This window comes from Chaetodon auriga, chromosome 5, assembly GCF_051107435.1.
Source record: "Chaetodon auriga isolate fChaAug3 chromosome 5, fChaAug3.hap1, whole genome shotgun sequence".
Lineage (NCBI taxonomy): Eukaryota > Metazoa > Chordata > Actinopteri > Chaetodontiformes > Chaetodontidae > Chaetodon > Chaetodon auriga.
Window position 1 is genome coordinate 16,645,350 of NC_135078.1, and position 15,914 is coordinate 16,661,263.

The 15,914-nt window shown below is 42.1% G+C and overlaps 2 protein-coding genes across 2 annotated transcripts; both read left to right on the forward strand.

Moving 5' to 3' along the window:
* The first annotated feature begins 2,693 nt into the window (after positions 1-2,693).
* On the forward strand, positions 2,694-7,236 carry LOC143320814 (chondroitin sulfate N-acetylgalactosaminyltransferase 1-like). Its single transcript, XM_076730777.1, has 9 exons — positions 2,694-3,334; positions 3,458-3,558; positions 3,658-3,836; positions 4,074-4,290; positions 4,635-4,736; positions 5,257-5,438; positions 6,053-6,147; positions 6,254-6,335; positions 6,770-7,236. Exons 1-9 carry the CDS (start codon positions 2,972-2,974, stop codon positions 7,051-7,053), a joined length of 1,605 nt encoding a protein of 534 aa, XP_076586892.1. The 5' UTR covers positions 2,694-2,971; the 3' UTR covers positions 7,054-7,236.
* Positions 7,237-9,618: 2,382 nt separating this feature from the next.
* Positions 9,619-15,435, forward strand: LOC143321406 (phospholipid phosphatase 1-like). The gene is made up of 6 exons (XM_076731720.1): positions 9,619-10,087; positions 12,517-12,668; positions 12,810-13,090; positions 13,896-13,953; positions 14,123-14,299; positions 14,602-15,435. Exons 1-6 carry the CDS (start codon positions 10,030-10,032, stop codon positions 14,725-14,727), a joined length of 852 nt encoding a protein of 283 aa, XP_076587835.1. The 5' UTR covers positions 9,619-10,029; the 3' UTR covers positions 14,728-15,435.
* Positions 15,436-15,914: the final 479 nt, after the last annotated feature.

Here is a 15,914-nt window from a genome sequence, read left to right on the forward strand (position 1 = left end):
GGAGGTGGTGGGAGAAATGAGGATGATGGTTATGCTATTATCCCTGATGGATATCATGTCCCACCCCATGCAGGACACTCTGACAGCGCCGGGCATCTCCTTCAGTGACAGGCTGCTTCACCTGCGGTGTGTGAAGGAGAGAGACTGCAGGTCCTTCCTGCCTTCTGCTGTCAGATTTCATAATCAACACTGCTCCCAGTAGACTACACACACGCCAGCACTGACAAATTCACTCATGTATAAATGTAAGTGCATTCTGAACTGTGAAACATCGATATTTGCTTTGTGCAATAATGTGGATTTAACCACGGTCTGTTTTACTTATTATATATTTTACTGATGCTTCTTACTATTATACTGTCCCATTTACTGCTGTAACAGTGCAAATTTACCCGCTGTGGGGGATTATCTTATCTAAGTAGCAAACTCCATCAACAACCAGAGGAGACAGATCAGGATTTGACATCCGATTGAAAACAAGGACCATCTGTATGTTGCCTCATTAAATGTGCAAGACCTCACCCTATTGGTGGGATCCAACTGGTACCTAGCTATTTCCCTGCAACAGATTGCAGGTGGCAGAGCATCGAAAGTCTGAAGGGCAGTCCTTACTCCGGCTGCCTTCTAATTAGACTTTAGGGCAGGGTGGAGCCTCGGAGGACCTAAAAGGGAATTCAGGATGAAGGCAGATGGTGTGAGATCTCATAGAGATGGAAGTGAACACTGGGTCTGATAGAAGGCGAGAGATGGAGAAAGAAAGAGGAGAGGACAGACGAGGAGAGGGGGGTGCTGGGAAAAGGTGGAGACTGAGAAGAGAGAGGATGAGGGAGAGAGGAGGTACTCAGAGCTCAGCAGGACCACGTTCAGTTTACTCCTGCAAGGCCACTCCAGCTCTTAATATTAACAAGACAGAGAGTTGTTTAATCATTGAACGGATGCGTAAACTTCTCTGTGCTTTCCTGCAAGACTGCAAAAGAAAAGCCTGCAGGAGATGAGCAGTTCAGGATGATGGACGTCAGGACACACACTTTCCTGTGAGATTCACAGCAGTTGGTGATTATATTTTAAATATCTGTCCTTAATTACAGCTTTGTAGAGTGTTAAGTATGTGCTGGAGGATGGTATTTGCAATGTTTCAGCCTGTGATCTCAGTTTTTTGCAATCAGTTTCATCATGAGAGCTCATAAATGTGATGACCTGCTGCCATTTACTGTCTGTAAGGTGTTCAGTCTAGATGAGAGCGAGATGAAAGCTTTTCAGTCATTTTACAATAGATGAAAGGCTTTCATACGAGCCACAAGAGATGAAAGATTAAAAACACAACTATAATATTTAAGCTGAAAAGCTGGTGATGCTGTGAAAGCATTTCATTAGCATGGAGAGTCCAAAACAGGCAGAATTTTTTTATTAAAAATTTATTAAAAATTCCTGTTCTCACTGGTCTGCGTGGTATGAACACATGCATCTGCAATCACCAACTCTCTTGCTTTCTCTCTCTCTTTTGCTCACACACACACACACACACACACACACACACACACACACACACACACACACACACACACACCGTTGGGGTGGACCTGGAAACATACATAAGCAAGTCTTTCATGAGATCGGCCTCTACCTGAGCAATAAAGAGCCATCTGTGCTGTGAATAAACTGATGATGGCAACACACACACACACACACACACACCCTGGGTGGAAAGACACAGAGAAATGCTTGTTTCTGTCACTTCCCACCTTGAGCGTCGTGGCACGCAGAGTGAATTTAAGGTCAGGTTATTTCTCTTTCTGTGCATTTCACAGCAGCCAAACTAAACCTGAGCAGCAGTCCAAGAAGACGAGGAAGAGCGCCGTGGACTGGTAATGAAATAAGGTGCTCACACACATCAGGACAAGACTGACGAGGTTGGTTGGTTTGCTTTCTCGGGTTGTCACTAGATGTAGTAATTTTTTCTTCTCGATCCTCAGTCTCTTATATCTCTGTTTCTTTCTTTTGAGACTTCCTAAAATGCTAAAAAAAACTTCTTTGCTCTTGCTATTATTTTCACAAAAGGGATGCAATCAAGATTAGATCTGTCTTAGTGCAAATGCTTTAACATTTGACTATTTAATCATCAGTGTCACCTGATGATTAAAAAAATTCACTCAAGCTTCTGATTAATTGATCCTACTTTTCTCAATATTTTGCTTTGTATGCATGCTAGTGGCAGATAGCAATGCTGGCCTGTCTGCCGGTGCACCACTTTGATCCACACTAAAAATATCTCAACAACTACTAAATGAATTGCCATGAAATTTTGTGCTGGCATTCATAGCCTCAAGAGGATGAATCATGATGGCTTTGGTGATCCGATCTTTAAAATGAAAGATGTTTTTGTTCATAGCTAATCAGCAAATGCTCGCTAAACTAATAACTCCATAATAATAATGACCATAGTACCTGCTTAGTTTGTATGTTGACTCTGGCAATTATCTCAAAGCCCAGAGTTGCTAGCATGGCTATAGACAAAAAATCCAGAAAATGGAACATCTGAGAACGAAAATACTCTTGGTTTGTTGAACTGCTCGAGTTCATGTCCGTAAACTGTAGTTAGGGGACACAAGTAGACTTTTTTATTCATTTTGAGGGGTCACAGGCCTAAAAGGTTTTGAACCACTGCTGGAAAATGCATATTGTTGTCATTGTAGGGAGTTTCAGCGCTCCGGTGATGATCTCTGCTCTTACATGTGACTCAAACCCGAGAGCTGAAGGACTGGACACTGTGTGAAGATGCTGCCTGAGGATGTGACTGATAAAGATAACATGAGAAAACAAGAGGACGTCTAATTTAAAAGCCATTTTTTAATCTGTGGTTCAGGAACTATGGGTTGCTCTTCTTTTTGTTGGCGTGTCTCCACGTGACAAAAGTACAGTCATGATTTTATGAGCTTCAGTTGTTTAAGGATTTTTTAAAAGACAATCCACCATGTTTAAGCGGTGGCTTTTAGCCCTGTTGGCCCGTGTCAGCCTCATTGTGCTGGGCCTCTGCTGCTGTCTGTCCCTGTTCTACCTCCTGGCCTGTAAGCCGACGTCTCACAGCAGACAGCAGTCTCTGCTATGGTCTGGAGGGGCCACCAGCAAGGAGGGATACATGGCCTTGTTGCAGGAGAGGGAGGACTCTCATAGACACTACATCAACAGCCTGACGAAGCAGATAGCCCAGCTAAAAGACGCTCTACAGGAGAGGACGCAGCAGCTTCAGGAGTCCCTGGATAAAGCTAAAACAAAAGGGATTCTGCCTCAGGGTCTGGAGAGTCTGCACAAAACCCCGACACAGTCTGACCTGAAGGTAGGAAAACATGACACAAAATGATGCAGATGCAGCAAAGATGTTGAATTCATGAGCTGCTGATGAGATAAATTAAGTTTGACATTATAGATGGAGCAGTAAATGCTACATCGTGTCCTCTAGGAGTTCTTCCGCTCCCAGCTGAACCAGGCGGAGGTGAACTCAGGTGTAAAGCTGCCCAGTGAATATGCAGTGATTCCTTTTGACACATTCACCCTGCGGAGGTGAGTAGGACAGTGGAGCCATCAGGGCCTCCAGGTGTTAACTGAATAACCTGTGTAACAATGCTGCCTCCTCATACAGCGGGATGTTGTGTTACTCAGGGTGTACCAGCTGGAGACCGGGCTGACCAGGCACCCGGAGGAGAGGCCTGTGAGGAGAGACCGCAGAGATGAGCTGGTAAGCACAGTGGAAACAGCTCTGCACGTCCTGAACGGTCCTCAGCAACACACAGACGACACCAGGCGGAAGCGCACGTACTCCCCGTCAGACTTCATAGAAGGTGAGAAAGATCTCGGTTCATTCATTCACCTTCCTCGCACGTTTTGCTTGAGTGGACAGCTGGGAAAAGTTTGTCCGTCCACAGCTGGACAAACACAAGCAGATCTTGGCAGTGTCTGACTCCTGCTTCATCCAAAATTTGTACTTAGTTATAGTTCTTGAGTAAGTGTGTGTGTAATTTTAGGAAGTTATGGCTGTGAGATGTGATTCTCCTGTGCTGTCTCTGTCTCTGTCCCAGGGTTGACTCGCACAGAGCGGAACAGAGGAACTGTTTACGAGCTGATGTTCAAAGGCGAAGGACCCAGTGACTTCACTCAGCTGGTGCTCTTCAGGCCGTTTGGCCCCGTGGTGAAGGTGAAGAGCCAGAGTGTGGACACGCGCAGCATCCTCATCAATATCATTGTGCCTCTTTCCAAGAGGGCAGACACATTCAGGCAGTTCATCAGCAACTTCAGGTACTGTTTGAAAAGTGAATTAACACGCTGGCGTCCACTCACAGCACCGGCGGTGATTGTATCATCACATTATTGATCTCAAACTTAAGGAATTCATTTGGAAGTGCTGAGTGAATCCTTATCTTAATAGAGTGGCTTGGTTGAAAGCCAGTAAGACTCCTCGCCGCTTCAGGGAAAATGAGTATATAGATTTTAAAGGCTGGTTTCACGAGGGTGAATGTAATTGTTGTCCTTATCTGTAAAAAGGTAATTTGTGGCTATCTCTGGATAAATTAGTATAGAAGCGGAGCTAACGTGTTTATTTGTATAATGCCTCCTCCTGTGTTTTTTTTTTTTTGGTTCAGAGAAGTGTGCATCCAGCAGGACGGCAGGGTTCATCTCACTGTGGTCTACTTTGGTCGAGATCAGATAGACCAGGTGAAGGCCATTCTGGACCAAACCACCAGGTAAATACACACAATGTACAGTGTAATCATCAGCTAATGAAAGGAATGAAAGGACAATGCCACTGTTAAAATATATTAACAGCCCAGTAAATGGTCCAATCACTGACACAGTGATCATTTTACATGATTTGATTCCCACATTTTCTCTTCCATTCCTTAAAAGCTCCTAGAAATATTTAGTCTACAACTTTAAAATACAATTTTAAGTAAAGTAGCTCCGGGTTTTGTCTTGGTGACAACAACATGTTGACCCTGTAAATTCTGTTCCTGACCTCTTAAAATAGACACTTTCTGGGGGGTCATGACAATTAGTATCCAAACTGACTTTTGAGAGAAAAATACTGTAGATGCTCTATGAACTATTGAACTATGCACCGCTGCAACTGTGCAACAGTCTGATGAGACTTCATGTCTTGTCATGTATGGTTGTTTTTGAATAATTATTCAGGCAGAACATTTCAAATTAAATCACTCATCATCAGAGCACCTGTCTAACTAAACGACCCTGTGTTTACCTCAGAGAGACCCGGTTCAGGAGCTTCACTTTGATCCAGCTGAATGAGGAGTTTTCTCGTGGTCGCGGCTTGGAGGTGGGGGCCCGGGCGTGGAGACGGAGCCAGAACGTCCTGCTCTTCTTCTGCGATGTTGACATTCACTTCACTGCTGACTTCTTAACTTCCTGTCGTCTCAATGCAGAGCCTGGTGAGAGAGGCCATGGCTTCACCCCGAGCTGTATGAAACATTTACACAGGAGCTTTTTCATCATTGTGCAACATTTAGAGTTGACAGTAAGCAATTATTTAGGGGAAATAAACACACCTTACAGGAGATCATGTTGCCATACATTTGCTTTCTACTACTGAAGGATGAGCCAGTAATAAATGAAGTTCACTTAGCATTAGCTAAATGATGTGTCCATGTGCTCTGTGTCTGCTCTGAGAGAGCCTCGCAACTTTTCAGATTGTTCACTGCTTCACTGTCAGTAGCATCTTATTCAACAATGTGGCTAATTATGCTCCTCCCATCCCTCCTCAGTAGAAGGCAGGCGTATGATCATATTATCTCCTTTAAGATGTGACAGGCTGTGTTCCCACAACTGGGGAGATGTCAATCAATCACAGTGTGCAGACACCCACACACACCTGAGAGGAGATCTAATCAGGCATGAGTGGAAGCACCTGTGGGGATGCATCAAGGCTGCGTAGGGCCTTAATGAATTTGAATCTTTAATTTTTAGAACATACTCAGTATTGGTCCAATTAAACCTCTGCTGATTATGTGACCACGCATCTGTTTTTAACTGTTTGTGTATCTAGGAAAGAAAGTGTACTATCCGGTGCTCTTCAGCCAGTTCAACCCATCTATCATCTACCGCAATGACACAATTCTACCTTCTGTTCAGCAACAACTGGTAGGTAAAATATATATTTATATATACACACATAAACAGCTACATTTACAATATATAATGTCTGCAGGATTTAAGACACTGACTTCCAGCTGCTCATTTGTTTCAGGTGATGAGAAAGGAAACTGGATTCTGGAGGGACTTTGGGTTTGGCATGACGTGCCAATACAGGTCTGATTTCATCAACATCGGTAATGGAAAAGCTTGTGTCAACACCGTTTTACCTAATGTCACGCTTTGAAAGACATAATGCAATTAAATATTACCGCTAGCTGTCCGTATCATAATACACACCTACTATCTGTAGCAAAGAATGCATGAAAGGACATGATTGTGTGCTTTTTTTTTTTCAGTATAAAAATTCCACTCATGCTGCAACTTTAATTGTACATAAGCTGTTATTTTTAACCACCCTGACTGTGAAAAAGCTCTTTCACTCCCTGATATCTTGTTGGTTTGCACCTCTCAGTGACCTCTCTCTGCTTTATGCCCTTTCTTTGTTAAAATATATCAAATTATAGAGACAAGATTCTCTTACAATTCTGTTTTTAACTAGGATTTTAACCCAAACACAACTAATGTGACATTATATGCTCATGCCTTAACTTCTCTTATTTCCTGGCAGGTGGTTTTGACCGCAATATCAAAGGTTGGGGGTTGGAGGACGTGCACCTGTACAGGAAGTACCTTCACAGTAAGCTGATGGTGATTCGCTCTCCATCCCGCGGTCTTTTCCACTTGTGGCACGAGAAGAACTGTGCAGACGAGCTCCCCCCAGACAAGTACAAGATGTGTATGCAGACCAAAGCCATGAGCGAAGCCTCACACGGGCAGCTGGGGGAGCTGTTCTTCAAACGAGAGATCGAGCTTCATTTGAAGTCCCAGAAGCAGACGAACAGAGGAACATGATGACGACAGTGATATTAGTCAGCCTCATCTATGTTCTTGCCCTGGTTTTCATGATAATTTATGTTTACTTACATGAACTATTCAACCACAAATAAAAGGTGATTTTTAATGAGTATTGCTCTCCACATGGACAAAAAACTAATTATGAATGATATTTTTTGTGTCAATAAAAGAAGGAACTGTATGACCTATTTGTCCACTTCTTTCCATAGAAAAGTCTCTTTCTTCTCTCGTCATTCTCACCTTTTAAAGCAGCTAGTTGATCAATATAAACATAGCTTATATTGATCAACTGGTAACATTACTGGGGAAACTGGTAGTAAAAGAGAGCATCTTGTGGTGGTTTGGAAAACTCTAGTGTTTCCTTGTGTACTGTGGAGAGGTGTGGGCCTTTGTTTCCTGTGTGTCCTTTTATGGCAGAGGCTGGGTGTGGTTCTCCAGGTGGCTCCAGGTGTGAGCTGGCTCCAACACAGCTGGGACTCATCACAATCAAGCACAGCATAAAGACTGTGGACTGTAGAAGACTCGAGGCCAGATTGTTTCCACTGCTCAGTGGTAGAGTTGGCTGCTTTACCAGTGCTACCTGTGTGTATATTTAGTTTTGTTTCTGAGTTTCACCTCTGCCTCCAACACCACGTGCCCTCAACACAAGTACTCACACCACCTGAGCTCTGTGCGCTCCAGAGTGTTCCTGAACTGCATACCTGGAGTCTCCTTTCATACACATTAATGTAGCAGTAATATTAATCCCAAAACATCAGAAATAATAGAAAAAACACTGACAGGGAAAATTTTACTACTACATGAGTACTTTTACTTTTCATAGCTTAAGGGAATTTTGCAGCTGGTATTGACACACTTTTACTTAAGTAAGCTTTTAAATGCAGGACTTAAGCTTGCAGTATTATTGCTGCTTTTATTTAAGTAAAGGATCTGAATGCTTCCTCTTGCACTGATCAATCCGTTGTGTTAGGTGTGGTTCACAGCTTTCCCCTTCGAGTCTAATATTTCATCTTGAAAAGTGTTTTTCCATCATTTGCATAGCATCTAAAATTATGAGGAAGTGGGTGTTTATGTAACCTTTCTACAGAATTAAATTAGCCAAACTACAGGTGTGTAAAGTAACTAAGTACATTTACTCAAGTACTTAAGTACAATTCAGGTCCTTCCCTAACGTAAAAGCATGTAAATACTTTCAGCTAAATGTACAAAAGAGTCGAAAATAAAAGTACTCATAATGCAGAAAAATGGCCCTGTGAGTGTTAAACTAAATCATTACTGATGTATGAGTGTGTGTATAAGCAGCATTTTACTGTTCTAAATGCAGGACTTTTACTTGTAATAGAGGATTTTCCACATTCCCTGTAAGCCAGGATCTCCATTCTTCTTCCAGCACTGATGAGAAGTAAACTCTCTTCTATTAATCTATTAATAGGGATACTGGTTTAAGCTCATTACCTCTGAGGACGCATGCAGCGGAGGGAGGAGCAGCTCAGCATCGGCAGACGGCTGTCGTAGCGCACACACAGGCACGCGATAGGCCCGGAGCGCCTACTACCACGTCTCTGTCCTGTGCTGCATTCAGGTACACCTCAGAAATCCAAGAGAAGGTGTTTACCTGACAGTTTTTCTATGCCAGAGTCCTACCTGGGTGGTAATTAAAATAAACACATTCATTTAGGAATATATGACATTTAAGCACAAACTGACATTAACTTCAGCTGCAAAGTAGGCAGCAGGATCTCTTCAAGACAGGTCCCCAAAATCAGGAGATGAAGCCAGACCCACCATAAAAGATAGTTTCACAAACAGAATATCTTTAAAGCTGCCCATATGAACATAAAAGTCATTTTTTGCTTTCTAAATCTTCATCTTCACACTAGACATTGAGAGATAATTTTCCAATAGACCAGAACGGCAGTGTCCCCATTGGAGCTAAAGAAACAACCATATTAATAGTAGCCAAAACTTTCACACTGAGGTTTGAGGCAAGTAATATGAATGAACATTCTCCGTCAACATAGCGAAAAGCTAAATGATGAGTACAGTTGTACAGCATCAGTAAACATCGGTGATGTCTCATTGGTTTGTGGCCTTCTGTTTTGAAGCCTTGAGTTTGGCATTACGTCTATTGCCATCTTGTTTTGTTTTTTTTTTGTTTTTTTTTTGGTGGTGGTGTATCTTCTATTTTACTCTAAATGGGACCATATTTTACATACTGAAGATCATGCTGCATTGGAGAAGAGATAAACTACTGAGTGAGAGCATAAACTCATTAGGAAACAGTTTCCTGTGGTCACAAATCAAGTGAGAAATTGGCTCATTTTCTCATAAACTTCCATTGGTGATAGTGGATCTTCTTGTTGCAACCAGTGGAGTCGCCCCCTACTGACTATTTGAAAAGAACACACCTTTACGGCTCTTGTGCTACACAGTCGATACCCTCCACCCACTAAACATCACAAATGGGCTGCTCAGGTTTCACATACCGAAACTCCTGGTTGCCAGCTGCGTTCCAAACACACTGATGTTTCCGTGCTGTACGCGAAGGCAGCATTAATCCTTACCTCTGCGGTTAGAGGACCGCTCGGGTTGTCCCTCGCTGTTAAAGTCTCAGAGAGGACAGGACGTATTATGAGCTGAAGAAATCCTGCTGTGTTATGATGGTTTATGGGGAGTTGAACGGGTGAGAGGCTCTTCCCGTGTGTGGTGGTCTTAGAGTAGTTTTAGCCTTTAGTTGAGTGTTTTTCACTTAGAGTATATTTTATCTTATTTTCTTAAGCACCCCCGTTAGTTTTTTAGCTTCTCGGACAGTCCCGGAGTTTGGTGGCAGCGCAATGACCCCGGTGTGTTTTAATTTTGTGCTGGAATAGCGAGACATGTGCGGCAGATAGGCTGCGTCTCGTCTCGCCTAAAAGCAGCCGGGACCACAGGACATTTTTCACAAAGACAGACACCAGAAGACGGAGACGCAACATGTTTGACGCGTCGGGGATCCCTCTGATCGTGCTGGACGTCACCTGTCTTATCCTCGGTATGTACATCTGATCCACCTTTGTCCGTTATCGCAACCTTTTAACAACTGCATCTCGTTAAAGCGACTGTCTTTGGTGTAAAACAGAAATTAAAGGCCTCACAGTGCGCTGCTCCTATGGAGGCATGTTATATAAAGTTCTAGTTTAAGCACTCAAATGATCTGCATTAAACGTCATATAAATACACATGGGGAGGCTTGAGGTTTAGGGAACCAGGCAGGAAGAAAAAAAAAAAAAAAAAAAGGCAACAAAGTCCCACCCTGTGCGTGTTTCTTTTTCCAAGCAAAGCTGTATTTTTAGCTCTGTGTTTGGAATGTAATCACAGCACGGAGACATGCTGCAGGACCGCTAAATGGGACTGACAATGCTGCAGAGGCACTGCAATAAAAAAAGACAGTGAGGAAACCTTTGGACGGGTTGCTAGCTGCCACATTTGATAAGGACACAGAGGTTGACACACTCAGAGCTCCAGATATATTTTCCTGTGATTAATCTGCGCCCTCTTTCCTTTTGCTTAGTCAGTGTCTTGTGGTCGGATGGGCCGCTGACTGCGCACCAGTCCTAGAAAATATAAACACTATTTCCTGTCCCATGTCTTCAGTCCAAAGTCTGAATCTGAAGTCTGGTTTGTTGGAAGTCCTCCTTTTATGTTATGTAAACTATGATTCACAGTGTGTCCAGGACACTCCCTTCAGTCAGTGATGGAGGAAGTATGGAGATCCTTTACTCACTGTGAGTAAAAGTAGAAATACCACAGTGTTAAAATACTTAAGTAAAGCCCTGCACTTAAAGAACAGATGCATTATGAGTAAAATGTACTGAAAGTATCAAAAATAAATTAGATATTATATAACTACAGCTCTCAAATACATCTTGAGTAAAAAATACAATATTTCTCTCTGAAATGTAAAGTAGAACTATGAAGTAGCATATAATGGTAATACTCAAGTAAAGTACAAGTAAACAAATACACAAGTACTTGAGTAAATGCACTTTATTATATTCCACTCCCAGCTCTTTCCTCGATGCATTAAAATTATACAAAACCTCCCATTAATATGTCATCTATGCTTCACTTTTCTATTCTTTTTCTCTACTTTCGTTATTTGATACTTGCATCTTTGAAGCAGTCACACAACTGTTCTCTTTCATGTTGTGATTTTTCTTTTGAGTGTATGTAAGACTTTTTTCTTGTCTGCTCTCTGAGGGTTGTTCGTTCACATTATTCAGTTGGTAATCTCAGTCAGACATTAAATGGACCCCCCCCCCCCCCGATAAAGGTCATTGGACTTTGTGAACATCAGGGACAACGATGGCTATAAACTCCGGAGTTTATTGCTCTACCCATGATAGTCATGATAAAATGTTATCACTAAACCAAGTCAGAAATATATATAATAAAGAAAGTTACATATGAGTATTGCTCTGCAGCGCCCACTAAGTTAGCACATTAGTTGTCTGTTACATATTTTATCTGTTCTAATATTATTTATGTCAAATACAAATCACTTTTCGAGTTATTTTGTCACAATTTTTCCATTTTCCATCTCATTTCATCAGATGAGTAGAAAGCAGCAATGACATATTGGATATTGTTCCCCTGTTATCAGATTCCCTTCTGCTCCTCTCTGTCTTGCTGTTGATGTTTTTAAGGTGGAACACAGACTCATACTAGCTGATTGTATTTTGAAAGATTAGCTGCATGATCCAATCAGCAGGCTTTTACTTTATTTTTACAGTCAGTGTAATTTGCCCCACTGTAGGTTTAATCTAACAGACTTAAACAAAGGTCTGTGACTGTGCGATAACTCATTTAGCCAAAAAGCATCATTGCCAGTGATCGTACTTGGAGGTACACCCGGCATTGCATTACTGACTTCAGTTTAGCCGAATGCCTTTTGTCTCATCTCAGTTCACGTTTGTAATATTCAGAGAAGCTGCAGGGGAATAAAGTGCAAGCAAAGCAAGTCGAAGCATGTTTCACGTGCTTTGTGGGTGATTCCTCTACAGATTATCATGATGAGTCTCTCTAGATGATCATACGCTCGTTGTTCCAGCATTGAAAGTTAAATTTGTGACTTGAATGCAAGGTTAGATTAGTACACTCTCCCTGAGTCCTCGTAGCTGTTTTGCAATATTGTTCTGTCGTAACACTTAAGGCCCTAAGTGTTTCACTCAGTTATTGTGTAACTTTCCCCTTGAACAGAATGATTTTTCCTTGCAGCAAAATGGAAGAGTCACCAGCTTCTTTTTTAGGAGGGGAAACGCCTGTCTGATGTGAACATAGGCACAGGAAACGTGAACGTATCGCGTTTCCTGTGACAAAATCATAACATTACTAGTATTGTGTAACAGCAGCAGTGACTCATCGGGCCGATGAGGCAGAGTTTATAATCGTTATCTGCCTCTTTCTTCATTTTTTTAACAGTTGGACTTCCGTTTTTCATCCTTACCCCTCAACACAACCCTTTCAAACGGGGCTTCTTCTGTAACGATGAGTCCATCAGATATCCCCTCAAAGAGGACACCATATCCTATCAGCTGCTGGGAGGAGTCATGATCCCCTTCACACTGATCGTGGTAGGTCCACAGTCATTTTCCATAAGCTGGCTAATCTTTAAATGTCACTGCAGAGAGAAGTTTGACAGTTTTCTTTGTCGTTTTGAGTGTGACTGTTTGCCCTAGAGTGGACTGCTCATTATTTAATCTCTTCTCTTGCAGATTATCTGTGGTGAGTGCCTTTCTGTTTACATGTCCCGCATCAAGAACCAGTCTTTGGGGACCAAGTATATGGCGTGTGTCTACAAAGCTGTGGGGAGCTACGTCTTTGGAGCTGCTGCTAGCCAGTCCCTGACGGACATAGCCAAGTACTCAATTGGCCGCTTGAGGCCAAGCTTCTTGGCTGCTTGCAAACCAGTCTGGGATCGCATCAACTGCAAATCTGGTGGATACATCGAGAACTTCACCTGCACTGGAGACAAGTTTCTGGTAGATGAGGCCAGGTAATGGTCCTTTGTGATGACAATGTATTTGGTTTCATTGTAAGCATTGTGTAACAGCTGCAGAGTCTCACTGGGAGGAGCCTGATAATATAAAGTGCCAGTCTGCCTTAGTCTGTGGTACATATAGCGTCTCTGGAGAACATAGTTAACTATTACAAGCCTGGCAGTCCTCTAAGGGATAGTCCAGTTTAGCATTGCACCTCCATAAGGTTGTGTGTCAGAATTGATGCAGTACACCATGGTGTCCTGACTTTTCTCAAAAACACTAAATCATACACTTCCCACAATTCAATTCAAGATCTTTACTGGGAAATTTGATGTCATAGCACCAGAAGTGCAAGAACAGGTGCACAAATAAGAAACTTTAAGAAACTTTAAAATCCAATATATAATACATCTTCTCATGAAAATATTAAATAACTGGTGCTAAATAATATATACACCAACATTAATAGTAACTATATATCATGTAATAATTTCTTTTCGTGCAACCAGTTTAGGCCCTTCTTAAAAATGTGTTGCCTCAAAGCCCAAGTTGAGATAACGCTGATGATATCAGTGGAGGTATTTTGTCAGATAAAGCTCCTCTAGACTCACAGCTGACATTACACACCCCGTTTTACAGGCTCCTCACAACTTGAAAACTGAGTTTGATGTGTAAAATTAGTTTAGTTCCCCTTTAATGTATTTCTAAATCTATATCAACCTCCTTTGTTATGAGTCTTAAATATGCGTTTGTCATGAAAAATGACTCATTCAGGCTGGTGGTGAATTTCATTCAGTATCTCTTTTTTTTCTTTTGCAGGCTGTCCTTCTACTCCGGCCATGCATCTTTCTCTATGTACTGCATGCTGTTCCTCGTAGTAAGTACTCATTTTCTACTTATAGGCTAAATATGGCTTACACACAAGTGCAAGAAATTCTGAAAATAATCTACACACAATATACAAAGTACATGAGCTGTAACACAGGCAGCATAAACTGCATGTGATTGTCTAATGTTTATCCACTGTCTCCCTCTGATTACTGTAGCTGTACATTCAAGCCAGACTGAAGTCCGAGTGGGCAAGACTTCTGCGTCCCACCATCCAATTCTTCCTGATCGCAACTGCTGTGTACGTGGGTCTGTCCCGGGTGTCTGACTACAAACATCACTGGAGTGATGTGCTCGCTGGCCTCCTGCAAGGGGGTTTAGTGGCTATTTTCACAGTAAGTCTCACCTAAAGATCTGCTTGGATCACGGCGAAGCAAGACATCATGCATTTCTTCTGCAGTCGCCATTGAAAAAGTCAGTTTATTTATAAAGCACGTTTAGAGGGAGCATGTTTGCTTTTAACAATGAGTTTCTGGGGACTGACCCACCAGCGAGTCGGTGAGGTTGAAGTGATAAAAGCCCTAAATCGTTAGAATGATGATAAGAGAACATACTACTTTAATGATGTTCTCCATCTTCATGGTACAACTGCAGTAATGAAGCTGAATGTGTTAATTTGACCGCTTGTTTTCTGCAGGTGTTCTGTGTGTCCAATTTCTTTGAACAACCAGTGGACCCGGTGGTGTCACAGGAGGAAGAAGCATCACACACCAGTCTACAGGACAACCCTTCCAATGGGAACCACTACGGCAGCACTGACTGAACGTGAGGCCTCCAAAACAACACTGTACAGGGCCTCTTTCCCTTAAAATGGTCACGGGGGACCTGAAAAACATCAATGAATTGGACCTATTTGATATTAACTTCTGGCTGTTTCTGTGCATTTCTTCACCTTGCGCCATGGAGCCAACTCTGCAGCCTGCAGGCTTTAGCTGCTGCCTTTGGTATGTTCGGTAAACCTTAAATACAGGACGAAAAATGCACTACAGAAGACAGTACTCGCACCTTAATGAGACATAAAGATGCAGAAGTTTCTGTTGAGTTTGAGGGTAAATCCAATGTAATACAGTTTGTTATGGGAGGACAAAACAAAATACCGCATGTTGGGTTTACCATAGAAAAAGTTGCTTTTTTTACAGTGTGAGCTTGTTGGAAATGTGGTTTCTAGTGTATATTGGTCTGGTGTTGCCATCATGAATGAATGAAATTCCTTTTGCCTAGAATATAATGAGCGTCTGTGTGCGCACTGCAAGCAGGCTTGTAGAGAGCCTGGCACCTGTGAATAAGAAAACCTGGACTGTCCTTAAACTTAAAGTGAAGACTGAAGTTGGAAATAATATATTTCATGTTGATTTTTGCCTAAGTCAGATTGCTGCTACGTGCTGTCCCTTCTCTGGAGTAATTTCATGTATGAAATGATTTCTTTTTGTGTGTGTTTGATAAATAAATTTTGCTACTTTGTTACAAAGGAGAGAGATTGTTGCTGTGTGTTTTGTCTGTAGAGAAAAACAAGGCAGATATAATGTAAGTGAATAGAACCTTAGACACAGTGCAGCTGCTGACTTTACACAAAGTATAGACTCATTTGCTGCAGCAGAATAGCTAAATTGCCTTTTTCCAATGAGGTGTGTGGCATCAAGGAAGAGAAACTAATTGAGTAACCAAATTGTCTCAGAAATGCTGACCTGAAAGAAAGGTTCTTGAAAACAAAACAGTGCTTTAGGTGTGTCATTGACTGTCTGTGCAGACAGAAACCACATGGAAACCACAAGCATGCAAATGTACCTCTTTTAATGTCAATGGAAACACACGTTTGACTGTTAACCCGGTGGTATTGTGCATAAGGGAACAGAGCACCAGTCAGCACATTAACAAGCAGACTGTCACTGCATATCCTCACTGTTTCTAGCAGGACAAGAGGTCCGTTTGACTCCTCCAAAGGGAGGTTCT

Coding starts and splice junctions, on each gene's coding strand:
- LOC143320814 (XM_076730777.1), top strand. CDS start 2,972: ATGTTTAAGCGGTGGCTTTTAGCCCTGTTGGCCCGTGTCAGCCTCATT. Junction 3,559..3,657: donor GACACATTCACCCTGCGGAG/GTGAGTAGGACA, acceptor TGTGTTACTCAG/GGTGTACCAGCTGGAGACCG. Junction 5,439..6,052: donor TCGTCTCAATGCAGAGCCTG/GTGAGAGAGGCC, acceptor TTGTGTATCTAG/GAAAGAAAGTGTACTATCCG.
- LOC143321406 (XM_076731720.1), top strand. CDS start 10,030: ATGTTTGACGCGTCGGGGATCCCTCTGATCGTGCTGGACGTCACCTGT. Junction 10,088..12,516: donor CGTCACCTGTCTTATCCTCG/GTATGTACATCT, acceptor TTTTTTTAACAG/TTGGACTTCCGTTTTTCATC. Junction 14,300..14,601: donor GTTTAGTGGCTATTTTCACA/GTAAGTCTCACC, acceptor TGTTTTCTGCAG/GTGTTCTGTGTGTCCAATTT.